Source organism: Herpailurus yagouaroundi, unplaced genomic scaffold, assembly GCF_014898765.1.
Source record: "Herpailurus yagouaroundi ecotype Mexico unplaced genomic scaffold, PumYag 200, whole genome shotgun sequence".
NCBI classification, from domain to species: Eukaryota; Metazoa; Chordata; class Mammalia; order Carnivora; family Felidae; genus Herpailurus; species Herpailurus yagouaroundi.
In genome coordinates, this window is record NW_024412431.1 from 4,914,072 (window position 1) to 4,925,453 (window position 11,382).

Consider the following 11,382-nt stretch of genomic DNA (forward strand, 5'->3'; position numbering starts at 1 on the left):
GGGCCACGGGAAGTGCACCCCCGCGCCCCCTGGGAAGTTACTCTGGGCTAGGACACAAAGTTCTGGACACGGCCAGGGGGTGACGGGGATGCCATAGTCCTGGGAACCAAGCTGCCCCACCCTGTGCATGAGTGTCACTCCCACGGTGCCCGGGTCTCTGAGGTCGGCCTTCTGTCTGGCCTCCTCTCCCCAGGAGGAGCGGAAGCCTTGAGGTTCCAGTAGGTTGGGACACCCTGCCAGAGGTAACACGCACATCAGAGGAAACTGGTAGGGGCGCCAGGGAGTGCCCTCCGAATCCGCCGAAGGCCTGGAGAGGGTCAGCAGTCTGCTCCGGGGAAGATGAAATCGACCAGCTCCTCTTTGCGAAATTGACCATTCTCTTCTGTAAAACTATTAGTCCACGTTGGGAAACACCACCACTGTCAATCCTGCCAGTGAAACTGTCCAGCCCTTCTCCGCCTAACTGCGAACTGAACTGGCCTCTGCCTCCCGCCTTTACCGTTCGAGTAAATGCCTCGGCTACCCTCACTCCCCAATAAAGCCCCTTCTTTCTGGGCAGTGCAGGCTGTTTTCCTCTGGGTCCTCTTTCTTTGGGCTGGGGCGGGAGCGCGTTTGGCGGAAGAAGGCCTGAGGAAACCACAGGAGGTGCCAGCCGGAGTATGGAATGTGCCCTTATCGCCCAGTTCTGGGGCTGCTAGTCTCCCCCGGCCCGGCCCGGGTCCTGGTGCCCCCTGGCGGCGCGGGCGCGAACTGCGGTGTTCGGACAAACTGGCTCATGCCCTCCCTTTTTCCAGACTTCTTCAACATTTATTGTGCCAGTGCCAATGGTATGCCCGGGAGCTGGGCGCTGGCTAGACAGAGGTAATAAGAGGTTGTTCCTGATTTGGGGACGTAAGCAATACCTACAAAAAAAAGGGGGGTGGTGGTGGCGGTGAGGGTACAAACTTCTTCGCAGGGCATACAAAGCCATTTATGATCTGTCCAGCTGTTGCAAACCTCCCATGCGTGTAGACCCCAGACAAATATTAAGGAGAGAAATGGGGTATGCTGGGAAATGCCTTGTTTCAACGCGCAGGTAAGTGTTCCTCCATATCCGTAGTGAGTGAGCTTCTGATTTCCAAAAGCAAGGGGGGAAACCTAGCCTTTAAAAGAGAAATCTCAGGGTGCCTAAGTGGCTCAGTCAGTTGAGCATCCGTGGCTTGATTTCGGCTCAGGTCATGATCCCAGGATCATGGGACCAAGGCCTCCCTGCTTCCCCTGCCCCTGCTGAGCTCTTCAGTGAGTGTGGAGCCTGCTTAAGATTCTCTCTCTCCCTCCCTCTCTCTCTCTCGCTCCCCCTCCCCCTCTGCCCATCTTCCTGGCTCGCATGCCCTCTCTCTCTTAAAAAAAAAAAAAAAGAGGGGTGCCTGGTGGCTCAGTCGGTTAAGCATCTGACCCTTGTTTTTGGTTCAGGTTATGATCTCACAGTTTGTGAGATTGAGCCCCACATCAGGCTCTGTGCTGGCAGTGCAGAGCCTGCTTGGGATTCTCTCTCTCTCCCTCTCTTTCTGCTCCTCCTCCACTCATGCTGTCTCTTTCTCAAAATAAATACGTAAACTTAAAAAAATTAAAAAAATTTTTAATGTTTATTTTGAGAGAGAGAGAGAGCTAGAGCACAAGTGGGGGAGGGACAGAGAGAGAGAGGGAGACGCAGAATCTGAAGCCGGCTTCGGGCTCTGAGCTGTCCGCACACAGCTGATGCGGGCATCGAACTTGTGAACCGTGAGATCATGACCTGAGCCAAAGTTAGTCGCTCAACGACTGAGCCACCCAAATAAATAAACTTAAAAAAATGTTTTATTTTTGAGAGAGACAGTGTAAGCACGGGAGGGTCAGAGAGAGAGGGGGGAACAGAGGATCTGAAGTGGGCTCTGTGCTGACAGCAGACAGCCTGATGTGGGGCTCAGTCTCACAAACTGTGAGATCACGACCTAAGCCGAAGTCGGATGCTTAACCGACTGAGCCACCAAATGCCCCTAAATAAGTAAACTTTAAAAAAAAGAGAAAAGAAAGAAATCTACTGAACTTTATTTTTTTTTTAACATTTATTTATTTTTGAGACAGAGAGAGACACAGGATGAACGGGGGAGGGGCAGGGAGAGAGGGAGACACAGAATCGGAAGCAGGCTCCAGGCTCTGAGCCACCAGCCCAGAGCCCAACGCGGGGCTGGAACTCGCGGACCACGAGATGGTGACCTGAGCTGAAGTCGGACGCTTAACCGACTGAGCCACCCAGGCGCCCCTCTACTGAACTTTAAATGTGACTACTTAGAAACATTTTTAAATGGGGTGTGGGGCACAGGCATGTTAATGAGCAAAGCCTGTTTGTAGTAGAGCTTGTAGCTGTCAATTGCCAAGCCCTCCTTAATTTCCCTCCCAAGCCAGGGGGCTCAGGCCCCTCCCCCTGATGGAGTTCAAGAGTTTGTGGACACCCTAAGTTGAAAAAGTGTATCGTTGCAATTATATTCTGTAGTTTTAGGGTATCAGCTTCTTAGGGGTGCACTGAGACCCAGAAAAGACCCAGGAATGATTTAGAATCGTTGTTTAAACTCTTGGATTTGTCCAACACTGTATGCCCTGGGTCTAGCAACAGACTTGATCCTACATAGGACAAGTAGCTAATGAAGAACTAAAGAATGCTCACACAGCATTGCACCCCAAGAGCAGCTCAGCCCAAGAAGGAACCACACCCCATCCCATCATCACCACACTGAGCACATGCTTGATGGTGACTCTCAAAGGTCTGGAGAGAAAACAAAGAGCCAGTGCTGCCAGGGTGGGAAATGGAAACACCCAGAGCACATTAAAAAATATATATATATTTTTTGGGGGGGGGCGGGCAACGAGAGAAGAGAGAGAATTTCAAGCAGGCTCTGCACTGTCAGTAAAGAGCTGGACATAGGGCTGGAACTCACGAACTGGAACATCATGACCTGAGCTGAAATCAAGAGTCACAGGCTCAACTGACTGAGCCACCCGGGGGGCCCAGCATCTGTATTTGTTAAAACTCTACGGGTGCTTTCCACATGGAGCCAAGTTTGAGGACCATCATGTAGATGTAGGCCAGCAGTCCTCAAAGTGTAGTGCCTGGACCAGCAGCATCAGGATGGCTTGGGATTTTGTCAACAAACACACATTCTTGGGTCCCACCCCAGACTTAAAAATCAAACCTTCCACATGATTCCACACTCAAGTTGGAGAATCATGCGTATACATAGTTCCTGAGCGACAGGATCCAGGAAATCAGGCCTGTTTCTTTCCTCTCCCAGCACCTCACACCAGAAACCTTTAATGTTTATTTATTTTTGAGAGAGACAGAGAGAGAGCACGAACTTAAGCAGGGGAGGGCAGAGAGGGAGACAGAATCTGAAGAAGGCTCCAGGCTGCGAGCTGTCAGCATGGAGCCCGACGTGGGGCTCGAACTCACGGACTGAGAGATCCTGACCTGAGCGCAAGTTGGATGCTTAACCAACTAAGCCACCCAGGTGCCCCCAGAAGCCTTTAGTCTTAAGTGGCCTGTGGATTTGTCTTAAGGGAGACAGTCTCAAGCTATGTGTGGCTGGTCTGAACTGAAATATGCTGTTAAGTATGAAATACCAGATTGCAAAAACTCAGTACCCCCAAAAGGGAAATATCTCACTCATAGTTTCTCACATAGATTATAGGTTGAAATAATATTTTGGATATGTTGGGTTAAATAAAAATATCACTAAAATTAACCTGACCATATTTTTTTTTTACCTCATTTTTAATTTTTATTATTTTGAGACACAGAGAGGGAGACAGAATCTCAAGCAGAGCCCCATGAGGGGCTCAAACTCAAGAATGGTGAGATCATAACCTGAGTGGAAGAGTTGGATGCTTAACGGACTAAGCCACTCAGGCGTCCCTTTACCTCATTTTTCATATGTGGTTACTAGAAAGTTTGAAATTACATGTGACTTGCGTTTTTGGCTCAATTTAAACTTCTATTTAAGCTAGAGTCTTACAGTGTATGTCACAGGGACTAACTTAAATCAGTATTAGGCAGCTTCAGAATCCCCTTGAACTCATTCAGACCAAAAAATATTTGATGAAATCAGAAACTGTCACCAGAAGCTGTCTCCCCCCGCCCCCCCCCCAAGATAAAAGGTTTTGGCGTCCAGTCTTGACTCATTTTACCTCTCACGTCCGTTTTTGTCATCTTAAACTGGTGCTTACAATACTATGTGCCTTTGTGCCTGGGAGTTTTAGGTAAGCGAGTGCTTTCTCAAAAGCATAAATGCTAGGTCTCTCCTCCGACGACTCCAAAAATGTTACCAGGAATGAAAAGGCAGCCCCTACGGGGGTAACTGGCAGATGAGTGACACCCGGGTCAGGAATGACACCCTTCCCTTCGCAAGGGACCAGCTGTAATCAGAAAGACCCGGCTCAGGATGGAGCTCCGCCACTCGCGCGCTGTAGCTTTCGAAGAGGTGAGTTCACTTCTCTCAACCCGTGACTCCTTTCCAGTCCAAGGTTGGAGTGGAGCTTAGAGATCCCAAGCTGGAATTCCTTAGGGCTTTCCCATCCCGCGCGCGCCCCGGACACCCCGCGAGGTAAGATGACCTGCCCACTCCATGACCCAAAAGCTGGAAGAGGAAGATTTGACTCTGGCCTTTAGGAAAGTGATCACCGGCCCTTTGCTGATGCACGCCGGGAAATATAGTCTCTTCGGTAAAGGGAAGTCACTTCCGGGTCAAAATATGAGAGTGGGCGTGGCCCCGGGGTCCCTTCCCCCATTGGGCGTTGAATTTCCCGGCTACCCAAAACTTGAGGTTTTCTGGGTTCCGGTTGTTGACAGGCACTGCTACTTCCCTTTTAGCTTCATGTGCGCCTCTGCGCATGCCTTGAGAGCTGGTCCGCCAGTCAGGGGACTTTGGTTTTGTTTCAAAGACTACATTTCCCAGAAGGCCGCGCAGGTGGGCGGGGCCTCCTCGCCCCAAGGGGTGGGGCGCGGCGCACCGAGCGGACGCCGAGCCTGTGACCTCTTTCTTTCTTTTATTTAACGCAAAACTGGTGTGTCCCCGCGCAGCGCTCCGCGGCCAGGTCGGACCCGGTGCGAACGGGCCAGCTTGGCCTGGCCCCTTGGAAGGCGAGGCCGAGGTGCACTAGGAGAACGAGTGAGCCCCTCCCCTGCTCCCTCTCCTGGAGTTTGGAACTGTCAGGCTCCGGCTCCCATTCTCTCTCCAGGTTCAAGACCCCTGCGCGGCCCACGCCGCGGGCCCCGCCGCGCTCGGGGGACGGGCCGGGCCTGACTGGCCCGTGAGGATCTGCACCAGCAGGTCGGTGGCCAGCATGTGCGAGGGCTCCTCGAAGCCGATGGTCAGCAGTTGCTGGTAGTCCCCAGGAGGCTGCGGGCACAAGATCCTGGGGGCAGGGACAGACAGGCCGGGACGTGAGCGCCCCCAGCTTCTCGGGAACCCCTCCCCTCCGAGTGAGAGGCCGGTGGCTGAAAGAGGCTTTGTTTCAGCTGGGGGGGTGGGAAAAACCCTGGGGGGGGGAGTGCTTTTCTTGTTGCTGAGAAGCCTAGAGCTAATGGCTCTGGGAGGTTGAACAACTCTAGCCCTGACCTGGCCTATCACCCAGTTAAACTTAGCTGTGTGCCCTTGGGCAGGTAACTTAACCTCTCTGAGCACCTGTTTTTTCTTTGTAAAATGGGGCCTGTAGTATAGACCTCAATGGGTTGTGACACAAGTCTGCATAAAGCACTTTTCAGGGCACAATAAAATGCTCTCCTTATTACCAAGGGAAACAATGTGGGGGGAAGTGGATGGTCTTTGGTGAGGTTCTGCCCCTCCCTCCAGGGCCCAAGCCCACCTTGCCATTGTCCTAGTTCTTACCATGAATAAAGGTCATCCTCAGCTGGTCCTAGCGGCACCCATCGGCCAATGGACCACAACTTCTGGATCTGGGGGCATGAATTGGCTGGACTCTTGCCTGTGTCTTCCCATGTATCTCGATAGCACAGGAAGTAGCTGGGAGGGAAGGAGGGTATTAATTAAGAATGAGCAGTTTCCTTCTTCAATTGAGGGCTTTGATTGGGGTGGGGGGTGTGAGGTGGAAACTCATCAGAATTTGCCCTCAAGTTCTCAGGTAGGGATGTGGCTCCAGACGGAGGCCTTTTCTCCTTGCCGGCCTACTTTTAAGATGAAGACTTTTTTAATGGGAGGGTGAATTTTTTTAAAAAGTGGGGATGGCCTTTCAAAGATCTTTGGTTTCCCGCCGGGCTTTCCATGCTTTGGTGGTGGTGGTGGTTCAGAGGCCCACACTGGCATTCTGCACAGAGAAGGGAGAACTTTCATTCTCTCAGGGGACTCACTAATCCACGCGGGAATCTTGCCCCCTGCCGCTGGGCTCTGGGGCGGTTTCCAGATTCCAGCGCATCTTCTTATAGAGGTATCGGGGGAAGCGGCTGGCGGTGTAAGCGGCTGGGGCACAGTATCTGAAGATGGACACCTCGTGGGACGGGCTGATGGAGAACCTTCCGCAGAAGAAACAGGAGATACTGGCAGGAGACAGGACGGTGGGAAATGAGGCTGGGCTCTGGACGCCACCCTCTCCCCACCCCACTCCCGTCTCCTACCCTTTTACCTTAGGGGGTCGGTCTCCTCCAGGTCCACAAACCCAAAGGAGGCATACATGAGGACCAGCTGTTCTAGGCGCAGGGTCAGCTGTTGGGAGATCTCCAACAGCTGCATGGAAGAGGGGGCATAATGAGATTAGCTGGCCTGCCCGCATCGCCCTCCCCCCACCATTTCCCAACCCCGAGGAATGAAGAAAGGGGCACAGGGTCTAGAAAAACTGCTCCACACACCCCCTTTCGGACCAGCTCCTGCAGGACTCCATAGATGGGAGGCACACTCCTCGCGGCTGCCTCCAGGTAAAGAAAGTAGGGCTCACACATCTGTAAGAAGGTGGGCATGGCCTTTGCCAGCTGTTCCTTCTGCACTCGGTCCCTGCTAAAGAGAGAAAGGGGCCTTTGCCTGGGGTCCCTCATTCCCCACTCACTGGCAACCAGTCTTCTGGCCTGGAACCCCTATGACAAAATCCCCCTGCGCCAGGACTTTCTCAGAGTATCTCCCGGGACCATTTGCATCAAAGCCATTTGGAACACTTGTTAAGGTGCTGACACCTGAATTCTACAACTGACTTTTCACTCAAAATGTCCTGTAGGGTGGAGCCCAGAAATCTAGGGTTTCAACAGCCTCCCAGAGGATTCCAATGGATATTGAAATGTGAGAATTACAGTCTCTTCTCCCCTGGGCTGGGAATCACATTATCCTTTGGGGTCCCACGCTGGTAGCCAGAGGGCCAAGTCTGGCACAGATTGGTTTTGTTGAGCCTGCCCAGGGCTCAAAATATAAGCCAACAGTTAAAAACTAGGAGAACCGTCCTCGTGAATTGGCAACCCCTGGGGGCCGCGTAATAGCAGGCCCTCCCTAACCCCAAATTTCTACACAGTCCTTATCACTCTTCGAAATTGGATCCTCAATCAACTAGCTTCATTTACTGTCTCTGGCTCTTAATGCTTTTGAGTTTGCGAACCTAGCGTGCGTTGCCTATCCTGTTGCTCTCCTCAGTCTCATTCCGAGGGACCTAGGACCCCACCCAGCACCACCTGTAAAGTAAGTAGCTCTGGAAATCATCTGCCTTCTTGAGCAGGTAGCGGAGCTGTTCGGTGATGGGGCTGAACATGGTGTCCAAGGGTAGGCGAGGAGGGGCGGGCCCTGGGCCCGGGGCCAGAGGCTCGGGGGAAGGAGTAGCGGTAGAGGCCTCGGGGAGCTGTCCCTGGACGTCCTCCGGTTCCGCCTCGGGTGGGTCCCCAGGTCCGCCAGGGGACGCCAACCAGGAGGGATCTCCGCAGGGCTGTGCCCCAGGTTCCAAGTCGTCCGCGGGCGGTGTTTCCCCAGGGCCGGTGGGGAGCGGCTCCGCGAACCACTGCTCGGTAGCCATCGTGGGGCCGCAGGAGGGGAACGCAGCTCTTTAAGCCGCTGCCGCTCTCGTTGGCCGCGGGTTTGACCCCGCCCCGGGAACCTCGGACTTGCCGGGACTGGGAGCGCGGCCCCCTCCAACTCGCCCCTGCCTCGACCTCTCGGTCGGGGCGGCGCCGCGCGGAGGGAGTTCGCCTCGTTTGAATTTCAACACGCAGGAGGGGCGCGCCGCTCCGGTCCGCGGTGCGCGCCCGCGGGGCCCCGCGCAAACGCGCGCTCCCGGAACCTGGCTTGGGGGACGCGTCCAAGGGGGGCGACCTGGGCCGGTCCTGGCGCGGCCATGTCCCGGGGTGTGGCTGGGGGGGCCAGCGCCTTTCTCGCTCCTAAGCCGTTTCCTGGGGAGGAGGGGTCTTTACCGAGCGTCCAAACTCGGGGCGCAGGTACATAAAGGGAGGAAGCCCCGGCCTCGAGAAGTCTCTGACTCTCTGGCTCCAGAATCTGTATATTAAAAAACAAACAACCCCCCCCCCCAAACACAACTCTAATGGAGTTGAGAAACTGCATTAGAACTTAGTGGGGATTAGGATATCAGCGGCGGCTTTCTACGGAAAACAATCCTAAAAATCTTCACTTGGAAAAACGTGCGTGTCCCATGGTCTCATCCCTTCTGCTCCTCTTACTGGTGAGGACCGGTGAAGCCTGGAGACCCAACCATGGGCCCAAGACAGACCCCTGCCCCCAATAGTTATAGACTGGATTCTTGGTGGCTTGCAAAGGCTGACTACATTCGGCTATAAAGCTAAATACACTAATTACATTTAAAAAGACTCTGGGTAAAGAACTCAGACAGGTGTCTGACCCCACCCTGTGTGACCCTGAGCAAGCATCTTTGCTGTGCTGAGCCAGTTGCCTCTTCTGGAAAGTGGGTTTTTATGAGCTCTCTGCCTCACTGGGCTGGGGAGAGAACAACGAGAAAATGCTCATAAAGGCTAGTTAACTGCTGGTCACTCAACAAGTATTTGAGCACCTACTGTGTGCCAGAGCACTGTTCTGAGCATGGGGAGAGGACGGCACCTGATCTCCTGGAGCACTTCGTGTTCTAGCTGGCTGTGAGGCAGCCCCGTGCCCTACCTGGCTTCCTCCTCCAACAACTCTGTCCCCGGAGGGCCCCCCCCACCCCTGTTTGCTCTTCACCCCCCTCCCCCACTCCATTCATGAAGTGAACGCCCGCATTTTTTTTTTAAAACTTTATTTAAAAAACCTTCGGTGCAATATTAAAAAGCAATACGGCCAGCTGGAGCGACAACCAACAGAAAGAAAGAGGGTTAGGGAAGACCCAGGCACCCCACCCCGGCTATTCCCAGGGGCTGGAGGCCAGGGGCAGACCGGGATGGGGCGTGGGTGGTGGGGGAGAGAGGAAAGGCCACCCACCAAAATGAACAGGCAGAACAAAACATTTATATAGGAAACATCTGGCTGAACTGAAGAGGACCTAGGGGAGATGGGAAGCCCCCATTTTTTTTTTTTTTTTTTTCAAAAATGTCCTAGGGTGGGGGGGGGGGGGGGGGGGGGGTTGGCTTCCTGGGGTGAAATGAGCAGGCCCTGTTCTCACCCCACACTCCTCTATCATGGAGTACAGGATGTGCTGGGGGCCAAATGTATGTATGCTGGGGAAACACAGGGAAGAGAGGAGTAGGGAGGAACACCCCCCTCACTGGAATCTGTTAGGAGGGCTGAAAGCGTCCCCATCCAGCTCCTGGACTCTGGGGGTTTCGGGTGAGATGGGGGCTGGAATGGGTTGGGGCAGGGGAGAGGCTGGGTGCTCAGCCTAGAAAGCCATCGGGGTCGTCATCCTCAAAGTGGCCTTGCTGCAGCACCTTGATGTGGTGCTCGTAGATTTTCAGGGCTGGGCCCAGGCGGATGGACAGGCCAGTCAGCACATCTGTGCGCTGCATGAGCAGCAAAGACTTGCCATCGATTTCCTGGGTGGGACAGATAGACAGTCAGAGCAGATCCCCCTTCCCCCCCACCACTGAGGCCCTGGGATACAGAGTACATTGAGGGTTGGGAACTCACCTGCTCTTGGAAAGCTGTTGCCTGCTCGGGGAAGCCGGCCTCAGTGAAGTACTCGACCACGTCCATCACGGTCCACTCCACAGGGTCAGCCGGCTTCTCTTTGCGCCCAGAACTGTGGCAGAACAAGGGGAACCAGTGAGTAGCGATACTTCTCTAGTTCTATTACACGTCGGTAGGCAACACGCCCATGGCTCAAATTCCCCAACTTACGGACAGCCAAAGGGGGTCCCATCAGCCCCAGGGAGGGCTGGTTTTCCTGGGGGCAAAGGCACAGGGGACGGGGAGTCTGGCCCAGTGGCAGCAGAGGCTGGGAAAGAAAAAGCATATGCCTGTGGCTTTGTCTTGGGGCTCAGTTCCTCCCCATCAGGCAACCTTCCCCAACTCAGAGAGATCCTTACCTGATCCCCCTTCCTTATTCATGGCTGCCATGGAGAACACTTGGCGGGTACCACTGCCTGGTGCTGGCCCCCGGCCCTCATCCTGGCCCTGGAGGGGTCCACAGGGTGTCCACTCCTTGACCCTCTCCTTGGCACTCTGAGGGCCTCGCTCGCCATTAAGCTGGTGGTGCTGGGCACCTGCTGGACGGTCACCCTCCGGCACTTCGGATCCCTCTGACACGTCATCTTCATCATCTTCATCTTCATCCTCTTCTTCCTCTTCTTCCTTCTCAAGCACCCGCTCTTCTCCACCTCTCTGGTGCCAGGGAGAGAAGCAGGGAAAGGTTAGTGGCTGTTCTGGCCTTTCGCCCAGTCCCTGTGATCCAGGATCGAGCGGTGTGCTTACCACCCAGCTTTAATATCAACACGGACTAACTTTTAAGCATTCAGTCCGTGCCACGCTCTGTGTTAATAAAGCCCTTAGTAGCCAAATCTCACTAAACTCGCTCAACAACCTCAAGGGGTCGCTACTGCTATTAAGTCGCGTTGTACAAGCAGAGGAAACTGAGGCTCGGGAAGATTAAGTCACTTGCCAAGGTCACCACGGGCCGAACCCGCAGGGAAGACACGAAAAGCCAAGGCCGCCCGCCACCCGGTTCCTCCCGGGACTCGCGCCCCACCACCAACTTCGCCCGCACCTGCCTACAGCGCGGCACCCACCCCCCCACCCCGCCCTTTCCCCGGCGCGCTCACCTTGCTCCGCGACGCGCGGGCGCTGGCGGCCGGCGGCGCCCGTCCGGGCCTGTCCCCGCGGGGCAGTGCGAGCGCTCCGAGGCGGGTGCGCTCCAGGCGGCCCCGCGCTGCCGCCTCTTCCTCCAGCAACCCCTGCACGCGGCCGCGGGTCAGGCGACCGCCGGCGCCGCCGCTGCCCCCGAGGT

The 11,382-nt window shown here is 54.8% G+C and overlaps 3 protein-coding genes across 5 annotated transcripts in view; 1 reads left to right on the top strand and 2 right to left on the bottom strand.

Annotated features, from left to right (window-relative positions):
• MISP3 (MISP family member 3) overlaps positions 1 to 563 on the top strand; it is a 1,954-nt gene extending 1,391 nt beyond the window's left edge. For both annotated transcript variants that reach the window (XR_005783034.1, XM_040450125.1), the window contains exon 3: positions 194 to 563. Coding sequence is in view for 1 of the 2 variants with exons in the window: in XM_040450125.1 (XP_040306059.1) it covers positions 194 to 211 (18 nt within the window). In the remaining variant the exon portion in view is untranslated. The remainder of the gene's footprint in view (positions 1 to 193) is intronic.
• A 4,480-nt stretch (positions 564 to 5,043) lies between these two features.
• Positions 5,044 to 8,172, bottom strand: CUNH19orf67 (chromosome unknown C19orf67 homolog). Of its 2 annotated transcripts, none has more exons than XM_040450127.1 (6): positions 7,679 to 8,172; positions 6,875 to 7,016; positions 6,652 to 6,752; positions 6,380 to 6,565; positions 5,901 to 6,035; positions 5,044 to 5,427 (listed from the first exon to the last, which is right to left on the bottom strand). In XM_040450127.1, the coding sequence occupies exons 1-6, from the start codon at positions 8,011 to 8,013 to the stop codon at positions 5,253 to 5,255; spliced, it is 1,074 nt and encodes a 357-aa protein (XP_040306061.1). In that variant the 5' UTR covers positions 8,014 to 8,172; the 3' UTR covers positions 5,044 to 5,252. The 2 variants fall into 2 exon arrangements, with proteins under 2 accessions (XP_040306061.1, XP_040306060.1); XM_040450126.1 differs by having other exon boundaries at positions 6,875 to 7,019; positions 7,679 to 8,168.
• Positions 8,173 to 9,223: 1,051 nt separating this feature from the next.
• The window catches only part of SAMD1 (sterile alpha motif domain containing 1), a 2,999-nt gene continuing 840 nt past the window's right edge, over positions 9,224 to 11,382 (bottom strand). Inside the window, exons 2-6 of the mRNA XM_040449647.1 lie at positions 11,198 to 11,378; positions 10,466 to 10,760; positions 10,278 to 10,374; positions 10,068 to 10,179; positions 9,224 to 9,973 (exon numbers count right to left, since the gene is read on the bottom strand). Of these exons, the coding sequence (XP_040305581.1) occupies positions 9,815 to 9,973; positions 10,068 to 10,179; positions 10,278 to 10,374; positions 10,466 to 10,760; positions 11,198 to 11,378 (844 nt within the window). The 3' untranslated portion in view covers positions 9,224 to 9,814. The remainder of the gene's footprint in view (positions 9,974 to 10,067; positions 10,180 to 10,277; positions 10,375 to 10,465; positions 10,761 to 11,197; positions 11,379 to 11,382) is intronic.

Excerpts from the sequence above, each read along its gene's own strand:
- CUNH19orf67 (XM_040450126.1), bottom strand. The coding sequence starts at position 8,013 with ATGGCTACCGAGCAGTGGTTCGCGGAGCCGCTCCCCACCGGCCCTGGG. Across the intron at positions 7,020-7,678 it reads CAGAGCTACTTACTTTACAG|CAGGGACCGAGTGCAGAAGG; the intron begins GTGGTGCTGGGT and ends TTCTCTCTTTAG. Across the intron at positions 6,036-6,379 it reads CAAGATTCCCGCGTGGATTA|CTACTTCCTGTGCTATCGAG; the intron begins GTGAGTCCCCTG and ends CTTCCCTCCCAG.